The sequence below is a fragment of the Danio rerio genome, chromosome 25 (genome assembly GCF_049306965.1).
Source record: "Danio rerio strain Tuebingen ecotype United States chromosome 25, GRCz12tu, whole genome shotgun sequence".
NCBI classification, from domain to species: Eukaryota; Metazoa; Chordata; class Actinopteri; order Cypriniformes; family Danionidae; genus Danio; species Danio rerio.
Window position 1 is genome coordinate 35602066 of NC_133200.1, and position 12343 is coordinate 35614408.

Consider the following 12343-nt stretch of genomic DNA (forward strand, 5'->3'; position numbering starts at 1 on the left):
ATGGATGCATTTGGCTGAAAACCAAAAGCGAAAACATGCTTTGTAATAATTATTTCATATATTATTACAAAATATAATTCTGCACGACTTTAAGTTTAACTACATTAATTTGCTTAAACTGGTTTTAGTAATGTTGGCACGATAGTCCAGTGGTTAATGCGCCAACAGGGCATCCGCGTGCTGGATAAGTTGGCGGTTCATTCTGCTGGGGCGACCCCAGATTAATAAAGGGACTAAGCCAAAAATAAAATGAATGAATATATTTGAACAGAGATGCTTAATTTTACCAGCATTGCCATTACAGCATAGTAACACTATTACAAGCAGCAGGAACAAGTTTACTACATAGAAATATCCTGCTTTTTGCTCAAAGCTTAGGGAGATTTTGCAAGATGTCCTCGCTTGATGCCGTATGTGATCGCCAACTACATGGTGGACCTTGTACCGCCCACTAAGGTAGTGCTCATGCTACTGTGATGTTTGGGATTAGGCAAGGGAGAGGTGAAGGCGATCATCAACTACATAGTGAACCTTGTACCGCCCACCAAGGTAGCGCCCATGCTTTTGTGACGGTCGGGTTTAGGGTAAGGGGAGGTGTAGGTGTTTGTCAAGCACACAGTGGATCTCGTACTACCCACTAAGGTAGCATTCATGTTACTGTGAAAGTTGGGTTTAGGTTAGGGGGAGGTGTAGGCGATTGTCAACTACGTAGTGGACCTTATACTGCCCACTAAGGTAGCGCCCATGCTACAGTGATGGTTAGGTTTAGGGTAGGGAGAGGTGTAGGCGATCCACAACTACATAGTGGACCTTGTACCGCCCACCAAGGTAGCACTCATGTTACTGTGATGGTTGGGTTAAGGGTAGAGGGAGGTGAAGGCGATCCTCAACTACCACCCAGTAAAGTAGCACCCATGCTACTGTGACAGTTGGGTTTAGGGTAGAAGGAGGTATAGGCAATCGCCAACTACATAGTGAACCTTGTACCGCCCACCAAGGTAGCGCCCAGCGTTGGCTGGTTTTAGCTGGTCAACCAGGCTGGTTAAAGAGGAGTTTAGGCCACTTCCAGGCTGGTTTTCAGCCATTTTTAGCCTGGTCTTAGCTGGTCAGGCTGGGAGATGAACAGCTAAAACCAGCTTGACCAGCCTAGCCAGGGTGGGAGCCCACCCAAAACCAGCTATGTCCAGCTTAAACCAGGCTGGTCAAACTGATTTTAGCTGGTCAATATCCAGCCAAGACCAGGCTGAAAATGACTGGAAACCAGCCTGGAAGTGGCCAAAACCCCTCTAAAACCAGGCAGGTCAACCAGCTAAAACCAGCCAACCAGCTTAGGCTGGTTTAAGCTGTTTTTTTCAGCAGTTATCGATCCTAGGTTGCTGCAAGCACCTCGTGCTATGTGTCGCCACACTATAAACTAAGATATTGGCACTGACATATTGATATTCTTAACCATGTCCCTCTTATTGTCAGTTTGCTACAAGGGAATGACGCAAAACAAGAAAGCCCCATACACCTACTCAATATACATTTTAGTTGGAATTACATCAACATTCTGAAATAAGCTCAACTTCCAGTTCAAGAGGACAGAAAACATATATTTTTTAACACGTTAAACAAATGAGATCACATGGTGTCAGCAAAATGATTCAATCGTCAATTATCTCTACATTACAGTATACATTTAAAAGTGAATCAGTCATTGTTAAAAATAGATGAATGTAGATTTTTGCTTTATATTTCGCACAGTCAGTCAGAAATAGCAGAAAAGACAAACGAGTGTAAGACAGAAATGATTGTTTACCTGTACATAGAGCAGGTTGAGCTGGACAGGATCGCGAGAGTCGACATTCTGGTCAGAATAGAAGAACTTCCTTCGCAGGAGCAATATTTCGCTCTCCTCAACACCCTGCTCCCGAAACGTCCGACTGTGGTCCAGCCAGTTCACTACCAATCAAAGATTAGCTTAGCATTAGCACTCAATGTCCTTTTTCTGGTATGGACAGCATATTAGGGTTGTTGACGTGACGTTACATTTCTACTGTCGCGCATGACATGAACATAGCTACTGTAGTACTGTCATTATATAAAATGACAAATAATATTAAATTAAACTTTGCATAACTTAAAGGATTTAGTTGAAACCTGGTTAATTTATTAAAATGGTAACACTTTATTTTGATGGTCCATTTGAGTATTAGTAGACTGTCTGCTTGATACCTGTTGATACTTCCATTCAACAGACATTTAACAAACATTTAACCGACTATAAGAAACTTTGCAAGTGCATGTCAACTTACACAAACCCAAAGCCCAACAGTCTACTTGTAATCTAATGAGAATTAGTTGGCATGTTGATGCCATGCAAGTTAAATTCAACAAACGGACCATCAAAATAAAGTTTGACCAAACACATGCGCTATAGGTCAACTAAATAAGCTAAATTGGCCATAGTGTATGTGAGTGAATGCAAGAGTGTATGGGTGGTTCCCAGGGCTGGGTTGCGCCTGGAAGGGTATCCGCTGCATAAAACATATGTTGGATAAGTTGGCGGTTCATTCCACTGTGACGACCCCTGATTAATAATGGAACTAAGGCAAAAAGAAAATGAATGAATGAATGAATGAATAATTAAAGCTGCAAGCAGCATTGATGGGCCCAAGTCATTGTGGCACCACCACCTCGGTGACTTCAGGAACACAGTGTACCAAAAGCAATAGCTCTCCTCAACACCCTGCTCCCAAAACATCCGACTGTGGTCCAGCCAGTTCATTACAAATCAAAGATTAGCTTAGCATTAGCACTCAATGTCATGTTTCTATTATGGACAGCATATTAGGATTGTTGACGTGATGCTGCATTTCTTCTGTCACGCATGACATGAACAACTACTGTAGTAGTAATAAGTAATAAGTAGTGAAATAATATTAAATTAAACTTTGCATAACTTAAAGGATTTAGTTGAAACCTGGTTAATTTATTAAAATGGTAACACTTTATTTTGATGGTCCATTTGAGTATTAGTAGACTGTCTGCTTGATACCTGTTGATACTTCCATTCAACAGACATTTAACTAACATTTAACCGACTATAAGAAACTTTGCAAGTGCATGTCAACTTACACAAACCCAAAGCCCAACAGTCTACTTGTAATCTAATGAGAATTAGTTGGCATGTTGATGCCATGTAAGTTAAATTCAACAAACGGACCATCAAAATAAAGTTTGACCAAACACATGCGCTATAGGTCAACTAAATAAGCTAAATTGGCCATAGTGTATGTGAGTGAATGCAAGAGTGTATGGGTGGTTCCCAGGGCTGGGTTGCGCCTGGAAGGGTATCCGCTGCATAAAACATATGTTGGATAAGTTGGCGGTTCATTCCACTGTGACGACCCCTGATTAATAATGGAACTAAGGCAAAAAGAAAATGAATGAATGAATGAATAATTAAAGCTGCAAGCAGCATTGATGGGCCCAAGTCATTGTGGCACCACCACCTCGGTGACTTCAGGAACACAGTGTACCAAAAGCAATAGCTCTCCTCAACACCCTGCTCCCAAAACATCCGACTGTGGTCCAGCCAGTTCATTACAAATCAAAGATTAGCTTAGCATTAGCACTCAATGTCATGTTTCTATTATGGACAGCATATTAGGATTGTTGACGTGATGCTGCATTTCTTCTGTCACGCATGACATGAACAACTACTGTAGTAGTAATAAGTAATAAGTAGTGAAATAATATTAAATTAAACTTTGCATAACTTAAAGGATTTAGTTGAAACCTGGTTAATTTATTAAAATGGTAACACTTTATTTTGATGGTCCATTTGAGTATTAGTAGACTGTCTGCTTGATACCTGTTGATACTTCCATTCAGCAGACATTTAACAAACATTTAACCGACTATAAGAAACTTTGCAAGTGCATGTCAACTTACACAAACCCAAACCCCAACATTCTACTTGTAATCTAATGAGAATTAGTTGGCATGTTGATGCCATGTAACTTAAATCCAAGTCAAAGTAATACAATTATTTGTTGTCTTGACCTTTTGTCATTTGATTGTTTGCAGTGTATGGTGTGACTGCTGTGGTTTTGGACTGTGTGAAGCTGCTGTGAGATTCTCTGAGTGTGTGTAAAATCTGGCGGGGCGGTTTGTTTCTGTTTGCTGATGTTGTCGTTTTTTTTCAGAGTTGCCAGGAGCCTCACAATCATCATCTGTGTGAAGCTTGGCTTTCAGCTTCTCCATCTTCCTCTCGTCCCGCAGGAGGGTTCTGTCTTTCTTCAGCGTCCCCATCCCGTCCTCTTTCTTCTCCTCCACCTGCTCCTGGATCAGCGAGTACTCCTCGTAATTAGTGATTCCTGTGGAGAAACAGATAATCAGCACTCTCTGTCTGGCAGTCTTTCAGTAGCGTCTGAGCAGGTAAAACAAATAGCATTCAGTCTGGAGAACACACTTCAATTTTGTGTGCTAAAATGTCAATCATCAGTAGTGATATCATAATCTTAACATATATTATTATGTTCATAAATAATACTTAAAGCGGGCATTATAGTGGTGCAGTGGGTAACACTGTCACCTCACAGCAAGATGGTTGCTGGTTCTAGCCCCGGCTGGGTCAGTTGACATTTCTGTGAGGAGTTTGCATGTTCTCCCTGTGTTGGCTCTGGTTTCCCCCCACAGTTCAAACACATGTGCTTTAGGTGAATTGAATAAGCTAAATTGACCATAGAGTATGTCAGTAAATGCAAAAGTGTATGGGTGTTTCCCAGTGATGGGTTGCGCCTGGAAGGGCATCCGCTGCGTAAACAATATGTTGAAAAAGTTGGCGCTTCATTCCACTGTGAAGATCCCTGATTAATAAAGGGACTGAGGCAAAAAGAAAATGAATGAATGAATGAATAATTAAAGCTGCAAGCAGCATTGCTGGGCCCAAGTCATTGTGGCACCGCCACCTCGGTGGCTCCAGGTACACAGTGCACCAAAAGCTATGGCTGAAGATCTTTGATAAAACCGGACGAGGCGGTCAGGTTCGGGCTTAATGTTGATGATTTTACACAGGCTTGGGCTTGCACAGTAAATGAGCGATCAAGTGATGTAAAGAAAATTAATAATTATGGTATTTAACATTAAGTCTTTATAATAATTAAAATTACTTTATATTGAAGACATTGGTAATAAAGTATATATACGTTGCTTACTTAAAAGTTAACCCTTAAAAACAAACAAAAAAAGCTAAGGTTAAGTTAAAATAAGAGTCTTACATTATGGGGGGAAAAATCAAGTGATAATTGTTTTTTAGTACAATTATTTATTATTTAGTATTTAGTAATTATTAATTATTATTTTTATTATTGTTATTATAATTATTATTATTATTATTATTATTTTGAAAGCATTGGATATCAACAAAAGCTATTTAATGTACAAATAGAAAAAATTATGACGCATTAAACATCCACATTTCAAATATACAAAAAATAAAATAAATATATATAAAAATAAATATATCAAATAAATAAATAAAATAGTATCAATTGGCACTAAAGCTAGATAAATTAAATACGAAACATATAGAAATATGTTTTGTTCATTTATTATGGTGATGCGCTGATAAATAGCGAATACAATATTAACATGGTTTACTAGTTTGTTTACATAAACTTGAATGAAGTTAACCCTTATAAAACTAAAAAAATCAAATGTTAAGTTCAAATAAGAGGCTTCCATTATGGGGAAAATAATCAACCGATGATTTTTTTTTGTAAAATGATTTAGTATTTAGTATTTTGTTATCATTAAATATTCATTCATTCATTTTGTCGGCTTAGTCCCTTTATTAATCCGGGGTCGCCACAGCGGAATGAACCGCCAACTTATCCAGCACGTTTTTTACACAGCGGATGCCCTTCCAGCCGCAACCCATCACTGGGAAACATTCACACACACACACTAATACACTACAAATAATTTAGCCTACCCAATTCACCTGTACCGCATGTCTTTGGACTGTTAGGGAAACTGGAGCACCCGGAGGAAACCCACACGAAGGCAGAGAGAACATGCAAACTCCAAACAGAAATGCCAACTGAGCCGAGGTTCGAACCAGCGACCCAGCGACCTTCTTGCTGTAAGGCGACAGCACTACCTACTGTGCCACTGCTTCGCCCCTTTATTATTATTATTATTATTATTATTATTATTAAATTATTTTGAAAGCATTGGCAATCAACAAAAGCAATTTAATGTACAAATAGAAATTATGACGCATTAAACATCCAATATCAAAATATACAAAAAATAAAATAAATAAATATAAGTAAATATATAAAATAAATAAATAAAATAATATAAATTTGACACTAAAGGGTGATAAATTAAATACGGAACATAAAGGATTGTGTTCTGTTTGTTTATCACTGGTGATGCGCTGATAAATAATAAATACAATATTAACATTAATATTTAGACTATTTTGTCTAAATAAACTTGAATGAAAACACTAAAATCAGCATTTCAGGTTCAGGCATCCCAGTTTTATGTTATGTAGTAGTTTGTGTAATTAAATTATTATTGAGCTTAGGTGAGCATTAAATGACAACAAAGGTAATCTGAAAGAAAAAAAATCCCATGGTCAATTAAAAATCGAATATAACAATCAATAATAGTAATAATATAATAAAACGTGTGCTATCGAAAGATAACCGAATCCGTGACTAACAATGATCATTTATTCCAACATTTCTGTAGGAATAATAAAGGATAAAGGAAGGACCCACCTATCCTGCTGCAGATGGTGACCAACAGCTCCCCTACTGTTTTGGAGTCATCCACCATTATGGTTTTGATGGTTCCATCCAGCATTTTGATCTTCTGAGGCCTCTGCTTTTTCTTGTACTCCAGAACATCCTGTGCATGATGGGAATAAGTGCTAAAATGAAGCAATGGAAACACAAACTTTTACAACAGAGCCTAATAAGGTGACTTACCCCATTCCGCAGCATGTAGTAATCAAGGGTGCGTCCTGATTCCAACCAGATCCCTTTCCTGGGGTCATCATCGGACAGGAAAAGCCCGTAATCTGATGCTGGAATAAGTTTTGCAGATTGTAAATAAAACAACAACTCGTCCCATAGAAGTAAACACCAAATCAAAGAGACAAATCTCTGTACAAACATGGATGTTATCAATGTCATGCATTATTAAAGGAACGCTCCACTTTTTGGGGGGGATCCACTTGTTAAGTTATGACGTATCGGTGACGTATAGAATACTGTTTCCAGGTTTAAGCCGCTACTCAGTTGAATTGAGAATATTCGTGCCTTTTTATTCATATCATAAGTAACTTAATTACGACAGGTTTCTCAAACTGTCAACAAATTTAAGTGTTAATTTCTGCACAGTCTATTTAAGCAGACAGATGTGAAAAGGCTGATTTATACTTCTGCATCTAACGCACGCTTGTACTACGGCGCTGACGCATAGCCCTTCGCCGTGGCCGTCGGCGTCGCTGAAGTGCACCTCTCAAAAAATGTAACTACACGTCTCAACGACGCATAGCGCAAACTCTGTGATTGGTCGGCTTGGTAGCGCTGACCAGTCTGGGCGGGACTGAGAGTCGCGCGAATGGTGATGGAGCGATTGTTTACAAGTGTGGAGTCCTGTGAAGAAGCTCCTGATGGATAGTTTTGTTTTGTGTTTACCTCATAGTTAAAGTTGTTGCACGTCCGCCGGTTCCTGCCTCAAAATGAGCGAGTTTGAGCCACTTGTACATCCAGGAAGTGTTCAGGAAAAGTAAAACAGCAGCGAAGAAACTCGACACAGAGGAACATTTACACCTCACTGCCAACTAGCGTTTCGGAAGTTAATGCAGTATGCATTAAGTTAATGCAGACCAACAGAGACAGCGCGCAGAAGTATAAACGCACAGTTATGGGCGTTGCATGCACCGTGGGTTAAGCCGGTCTCTTGACGCAAAAGTATAAACCAGGCTTTAAGGGTTGCAGTGTTCAGTACTTGTATCTTTTGGGTCTTTAGGACTAGATATAGAAAAGTATAAAACTTAAGGAAAACTTGGAGCGATGTTTTGGAACTCTTACCTTGTCCAGACTGGGCCTCTGGAACTCTCTCCCGGATAATCCGGCAAGCATCGTAAACTGGAGTTGAGGGCTCAAACTGCATCGTCTTGACCACATTGCACTGCCGCACACAAATCTTCAGCGACAGGGCCACCATCGTGACTGCTGCTCGAATTGGAGTGCCCACTAGCACACCTGTAGAGTCCGAAAGAATAAAAAAAAAACGTCAATGTCTTTGAAACTACCGGCTCTCGTCCGTTCTTTCAGGTCCACACGGATACATTCAAAAATGCTTTAATCTGGATTAAGTAAATGTGAACGCAAGTGATTTGCAACCCAGTTCAACTCCAGCTACTGATTAATGAAATATGCCTGCCACTGAAGATAAGAGAGACAGATCAGAGCTTTGTGTAGGCTTACAATATGAGCTCCTTACTGCCAAGAGACATCTGTAATGTAGTTATTAGATTAGTAGAACAGCACTGGCCTTTAAGTACTGAGCGGAGGAAAATACTCCACTGCCGACTGGGTTTTCAGCTTAAGCTCACTCAACCTCTAACAAATATCACATATATGAAATGTAAGCTTTGCACAAGAGAGCAGTTCATAAAAAAACCTGGAAAGTGGTTACAGAAAGACTGAGATCAAGCAGAACATTTGCAATTATGGGGGTAGGATTTGCTAAAACAATACATTTTTTTGAGATCTCTATAGAGACCAGCATCAAGTCGGGAGATAACAACCCACCGGAACTAGCGGTGCACACATACAAACTGTAAACAAAGCAGCATTTATGTACCCTTTTCACAGTAGTTCTCCCTCAGCACAGAGGGGTTTACTAATGTAAATAGGTCTGATAGTCCATATCTTTTGTAAATATTTTTTATTTGTTTTCCCTCATGACTTGTGCCATTTGCAAACCAGCCCGAAAGATGTTCACCAACGGCCAGATGCTGCCCATCGACCAACTGTTGACTTGGTGTGTCCTGACCTTAACATAGATCAAATCTGTACCAGAGATATGTAACCGATCAGACAAATAACGAAGATCAGACTCTTGCCAGAAATTTGACCACTACGACAGGGTATACGCAGGAATTCTAAAGATAATTTCAATACCTTTTAAAGACCTTCTCAGAATATTTCAACCTTATCACCGCTTCAAGTTCAAATCAGTATCAAACCTTTAACTTAACAAACTGTTGTTTTGGTCATAAAAAGTCAACATTAATAAAAGGTATTAAGTCACGAGTTCTGAACGCTTGCACATGATGGCATTCGAGCTTGAGACTGTGAGCTATCTCTGCACACACATACAGTTTAGGCTAACGCCTAGCGCGCGGCTCCGGCTCGTTTGCAAAAAGAAAACAGAAAGTGCATCGTCAAAAGTTGTAATCTGCTGAAGAGAGTTTTAAAAGATTGTTTGAAACGAAGAGGAGACTATTTCTGAGGAGAGCTGATAGTTTTGGTTTTTCTAACAGTGAGAACTTACTCTCATTGCCTCATTGTTTACGTCTCAGTTCTCTGTGTTTAGCCTGCTTGTGCCTATAAGTGTGAATGTCTCTTCGGTAATCTTTCGGTAATGGTTGTTATTATCATACAGTATGTTTTGTCATTCATCTGAATGGCTGCTATAAGCTAAGCTATCTGTAGAAATTAAAATATGAATAAATGGGCATCAGAGTAAATTGTGTTTGCTGCTCAAGAGGGGAAACAATTGTTTACAATAGAATCCTAATTCAGTTTTTTGTCATGTAGCTGAAATGTACTACTTGTGCTCAAATAAATCATTCATACTATACATTTCTGCTCATTATTTTACAATTAAAAAATAGTGAAAACTTCAGTATGTGTAGTCATCAGACTTCTCCACAAACAAGGAGAGGGGAAAAAACACAAGACATTGTCTCAGAAAAATAATTCCAGAAATTAAATTTTGCATGATATTGGCATCAAATTCAAAGCATATAATCAGGAGATGTGTAGCTTTGCTCTATTGCTTTGCTGTGTTGCTCCAGAAAAAATTTCACATATTTGTCTATGAAATAATAAAATGTTTATTGCGGTGAATTTTTTTTTACATTACTTAAGCATCTATAACTTTTTTTCATTTTGAGCATTATAAACTCTAGATGATGGATAATAAAGCCCAGAGTGTCTTCTTTCCTTAGGCCCCGTTTACACTAGTGCGTTTTAGTTTTAAAACGGCTTTTTAGAATGAAAACGATCCGCGTCCACACTCGCGTTTTACCCAGCGTTTCTGAACTGCTCTCCGTCCACACCAAAACGCTGAAAACGCACATCACGTGACCACACACACACACACTCTCGGGCAAGTGCTGCAGCATTTCTACCCAGATGAGAGCTCTGCTATTCGGACTTCTCATCAAGCATCTCCCGCTGGATCTAATCTCACTATTAAACGTGATATTTCATTCATCTTGTTGTCTTTATCTAACGACATATTCCCTGACTTTGGTCACTGGAATCTATTACTTGTTCTCAGGTAACGTGTTTTGGCTGAGCGCAAAGATAAGTTAATGATTAATGTAACCACGTACATTCTGTATATTGACTTATCGCTTGCCTTTATTTCCTATAATGTATAAACTTATTGTATGTTATACTTTTAAAATGGCCATTATCGATTCTTAAAACTGATACTCAGCAAAAGAGAGGGTGTGTTTCGTATTTTCACTGAAATTGAAAGGAGGCAGTTGTTATCGGCTCCGTTTTGTTATAAATATCCACACAGTGAAGATGACGCTCATATATGCAGCACGACGCCTCAACATTTCTGCTGTCTGTTTAGTTGCTAATATTAAAATAAAAATAGGCAGTTCCTTATATCAAGTTTACATTTTATTGTTGAGAAAGTGAAACAACGTAGCCAGGGTGATGTGAATGAAGTTATAAAGTACACTGTTCCCTGTGAAGATTGACGCGTGTCCTCGGTATGTTTTCCATATCAAACTGAGAAGAAGAGATGCAGCCTTGATCAAACTTGCGAAGTCTGAACTTACACGGAGAAGATGCAGGACTGAACTGTGTGTTAGGCTACTTAATATTGAGGAAAAGCCCCAATCAGAGAGGCGAATGTCTGCAGCCCCGCCTCCGTTTTCAGATGTCTCCGTCTTTCCCCATCCACACTGAGACGGAGCAGCAGCGTTTCAGAATGAAAACGGCCTCTCCAGCGTTTTCGAAACGCTCCATTTCGGCGCTCGAGAACTCCGGCGTAGTGTGGACGGATGGCATAACCGTAGCAAAACTTATGCGTTTTCAAACTAAAACGCATTAGTCTAAACGGGGCCTAAGACACATAAACTTTGAATGTAGACCAAATCATTCAGCAACTGTAAATGTTTAACTTGGGAAGATGATTTTTGAGAAAGTGCCTTTGATGGTGAGGGACAGAAGGACATCGACATAGCCTCAGAAAACTTTTTACAGTAATCTCATTTTGCATGCTATCTTCATCAAATTTAAAATGTAAACATATGAAATATGACATTACATTACATTAATGTTTTCCTGTGTTTCTATATAGAAAACTAAAATTAAACAACAACAAAAAAAATTTCCTCATGATTTCATAATGTATAACTTTTTATATTTTTTAACATACAACTTCTCCTTTTACCACAGTAAAGCTCAAAGTGTCTTCTTTCCAATGATACATAAGTTGTGTTTGTAGCTTACTGGAGTCAGGAACTGTTACTATTTAAAGTTAGGTAGGTGTAAAACCCCACAATTGAGTGCTGGCTAACAGGTTAACCAGTGTTTTGTTTCCAACCCGGTCAATTAAATGCAGATCTGCCAAGTCTTAAAATGCTTGTGATTAACGATCCTTTGAATCAATTTAGTTATGTGACCTTGGTGTTTCGAAATGTTTTGGTGCAGTTTTTCGAAAGATCTGCTGTTTGGGATCTCGCCGTTGAAACATCAGTATCGCGTCAGCCATTCCTACAAATCACACCTTGCTTCCTTGAGAAGACCTGCACAACAAGCGCAGCTTTGCTCAATTGCGTTTGCGATTTCGATTCGATTAATCGGCCAGACCTAATACAAGGTTAAACGTTGTAAAAGAATCAAATAAAGATCCTATAGATAAGGCACTTGCCTTGCCTCAAAAATCAGCTTCAAACTAAGGCTCTTTCAGCCAAATCAGCCATTCTGAACAGCCAGGAATCTGCCAGACAGTCCAGCTCGAGAGATTGAGAGTCGAATATGAAGTGAGATGTGTCTGTCTGATTGTATCTCCC

At 39.1% G+C, this 12343-nt stretch overlaps 1 protein-coding gene across 4 annotated transcripts in view; it reads right to left on the reverse strand.

Annotated features, from left to right (window-relative positions):
* tln2b (talin 2b) overlaps positions 1–12343 on the reverse strand; it is a 259338-nt gene that overhangs the window by 144878 nt on the left and 102117 nt on the right. For all 4 annotated transcript variants that reach the window (XR_012400508.1, XM_073943362.1, XM_073943364.1 and 1 more), the window contains exons 2-6: positions 8103–8276; positions 6993–7090; positions 6783–6912; positions 4212–4364; positions 1802–1944 (exon numbers count right to left, since the gene is read on the reverse strand). Coding sequence is in view for 3 of the 4 variants with exons in the window: in XM_073943361.1 (XP_073799462.1) it covers positions 1802–1944; positions 4212–4364; positions 6783–6912; positions 6993–7090; positions 8103–8276 (698 nt within the window). In the remaining variant the exon portion in view is untranslated. The remainder of the gene's footprint in view (positions 1–1801; positions 1945–4211; positions 4365–6782; positions 6913–6992; positions 7091–8102; positions 8277–12343) is intronic.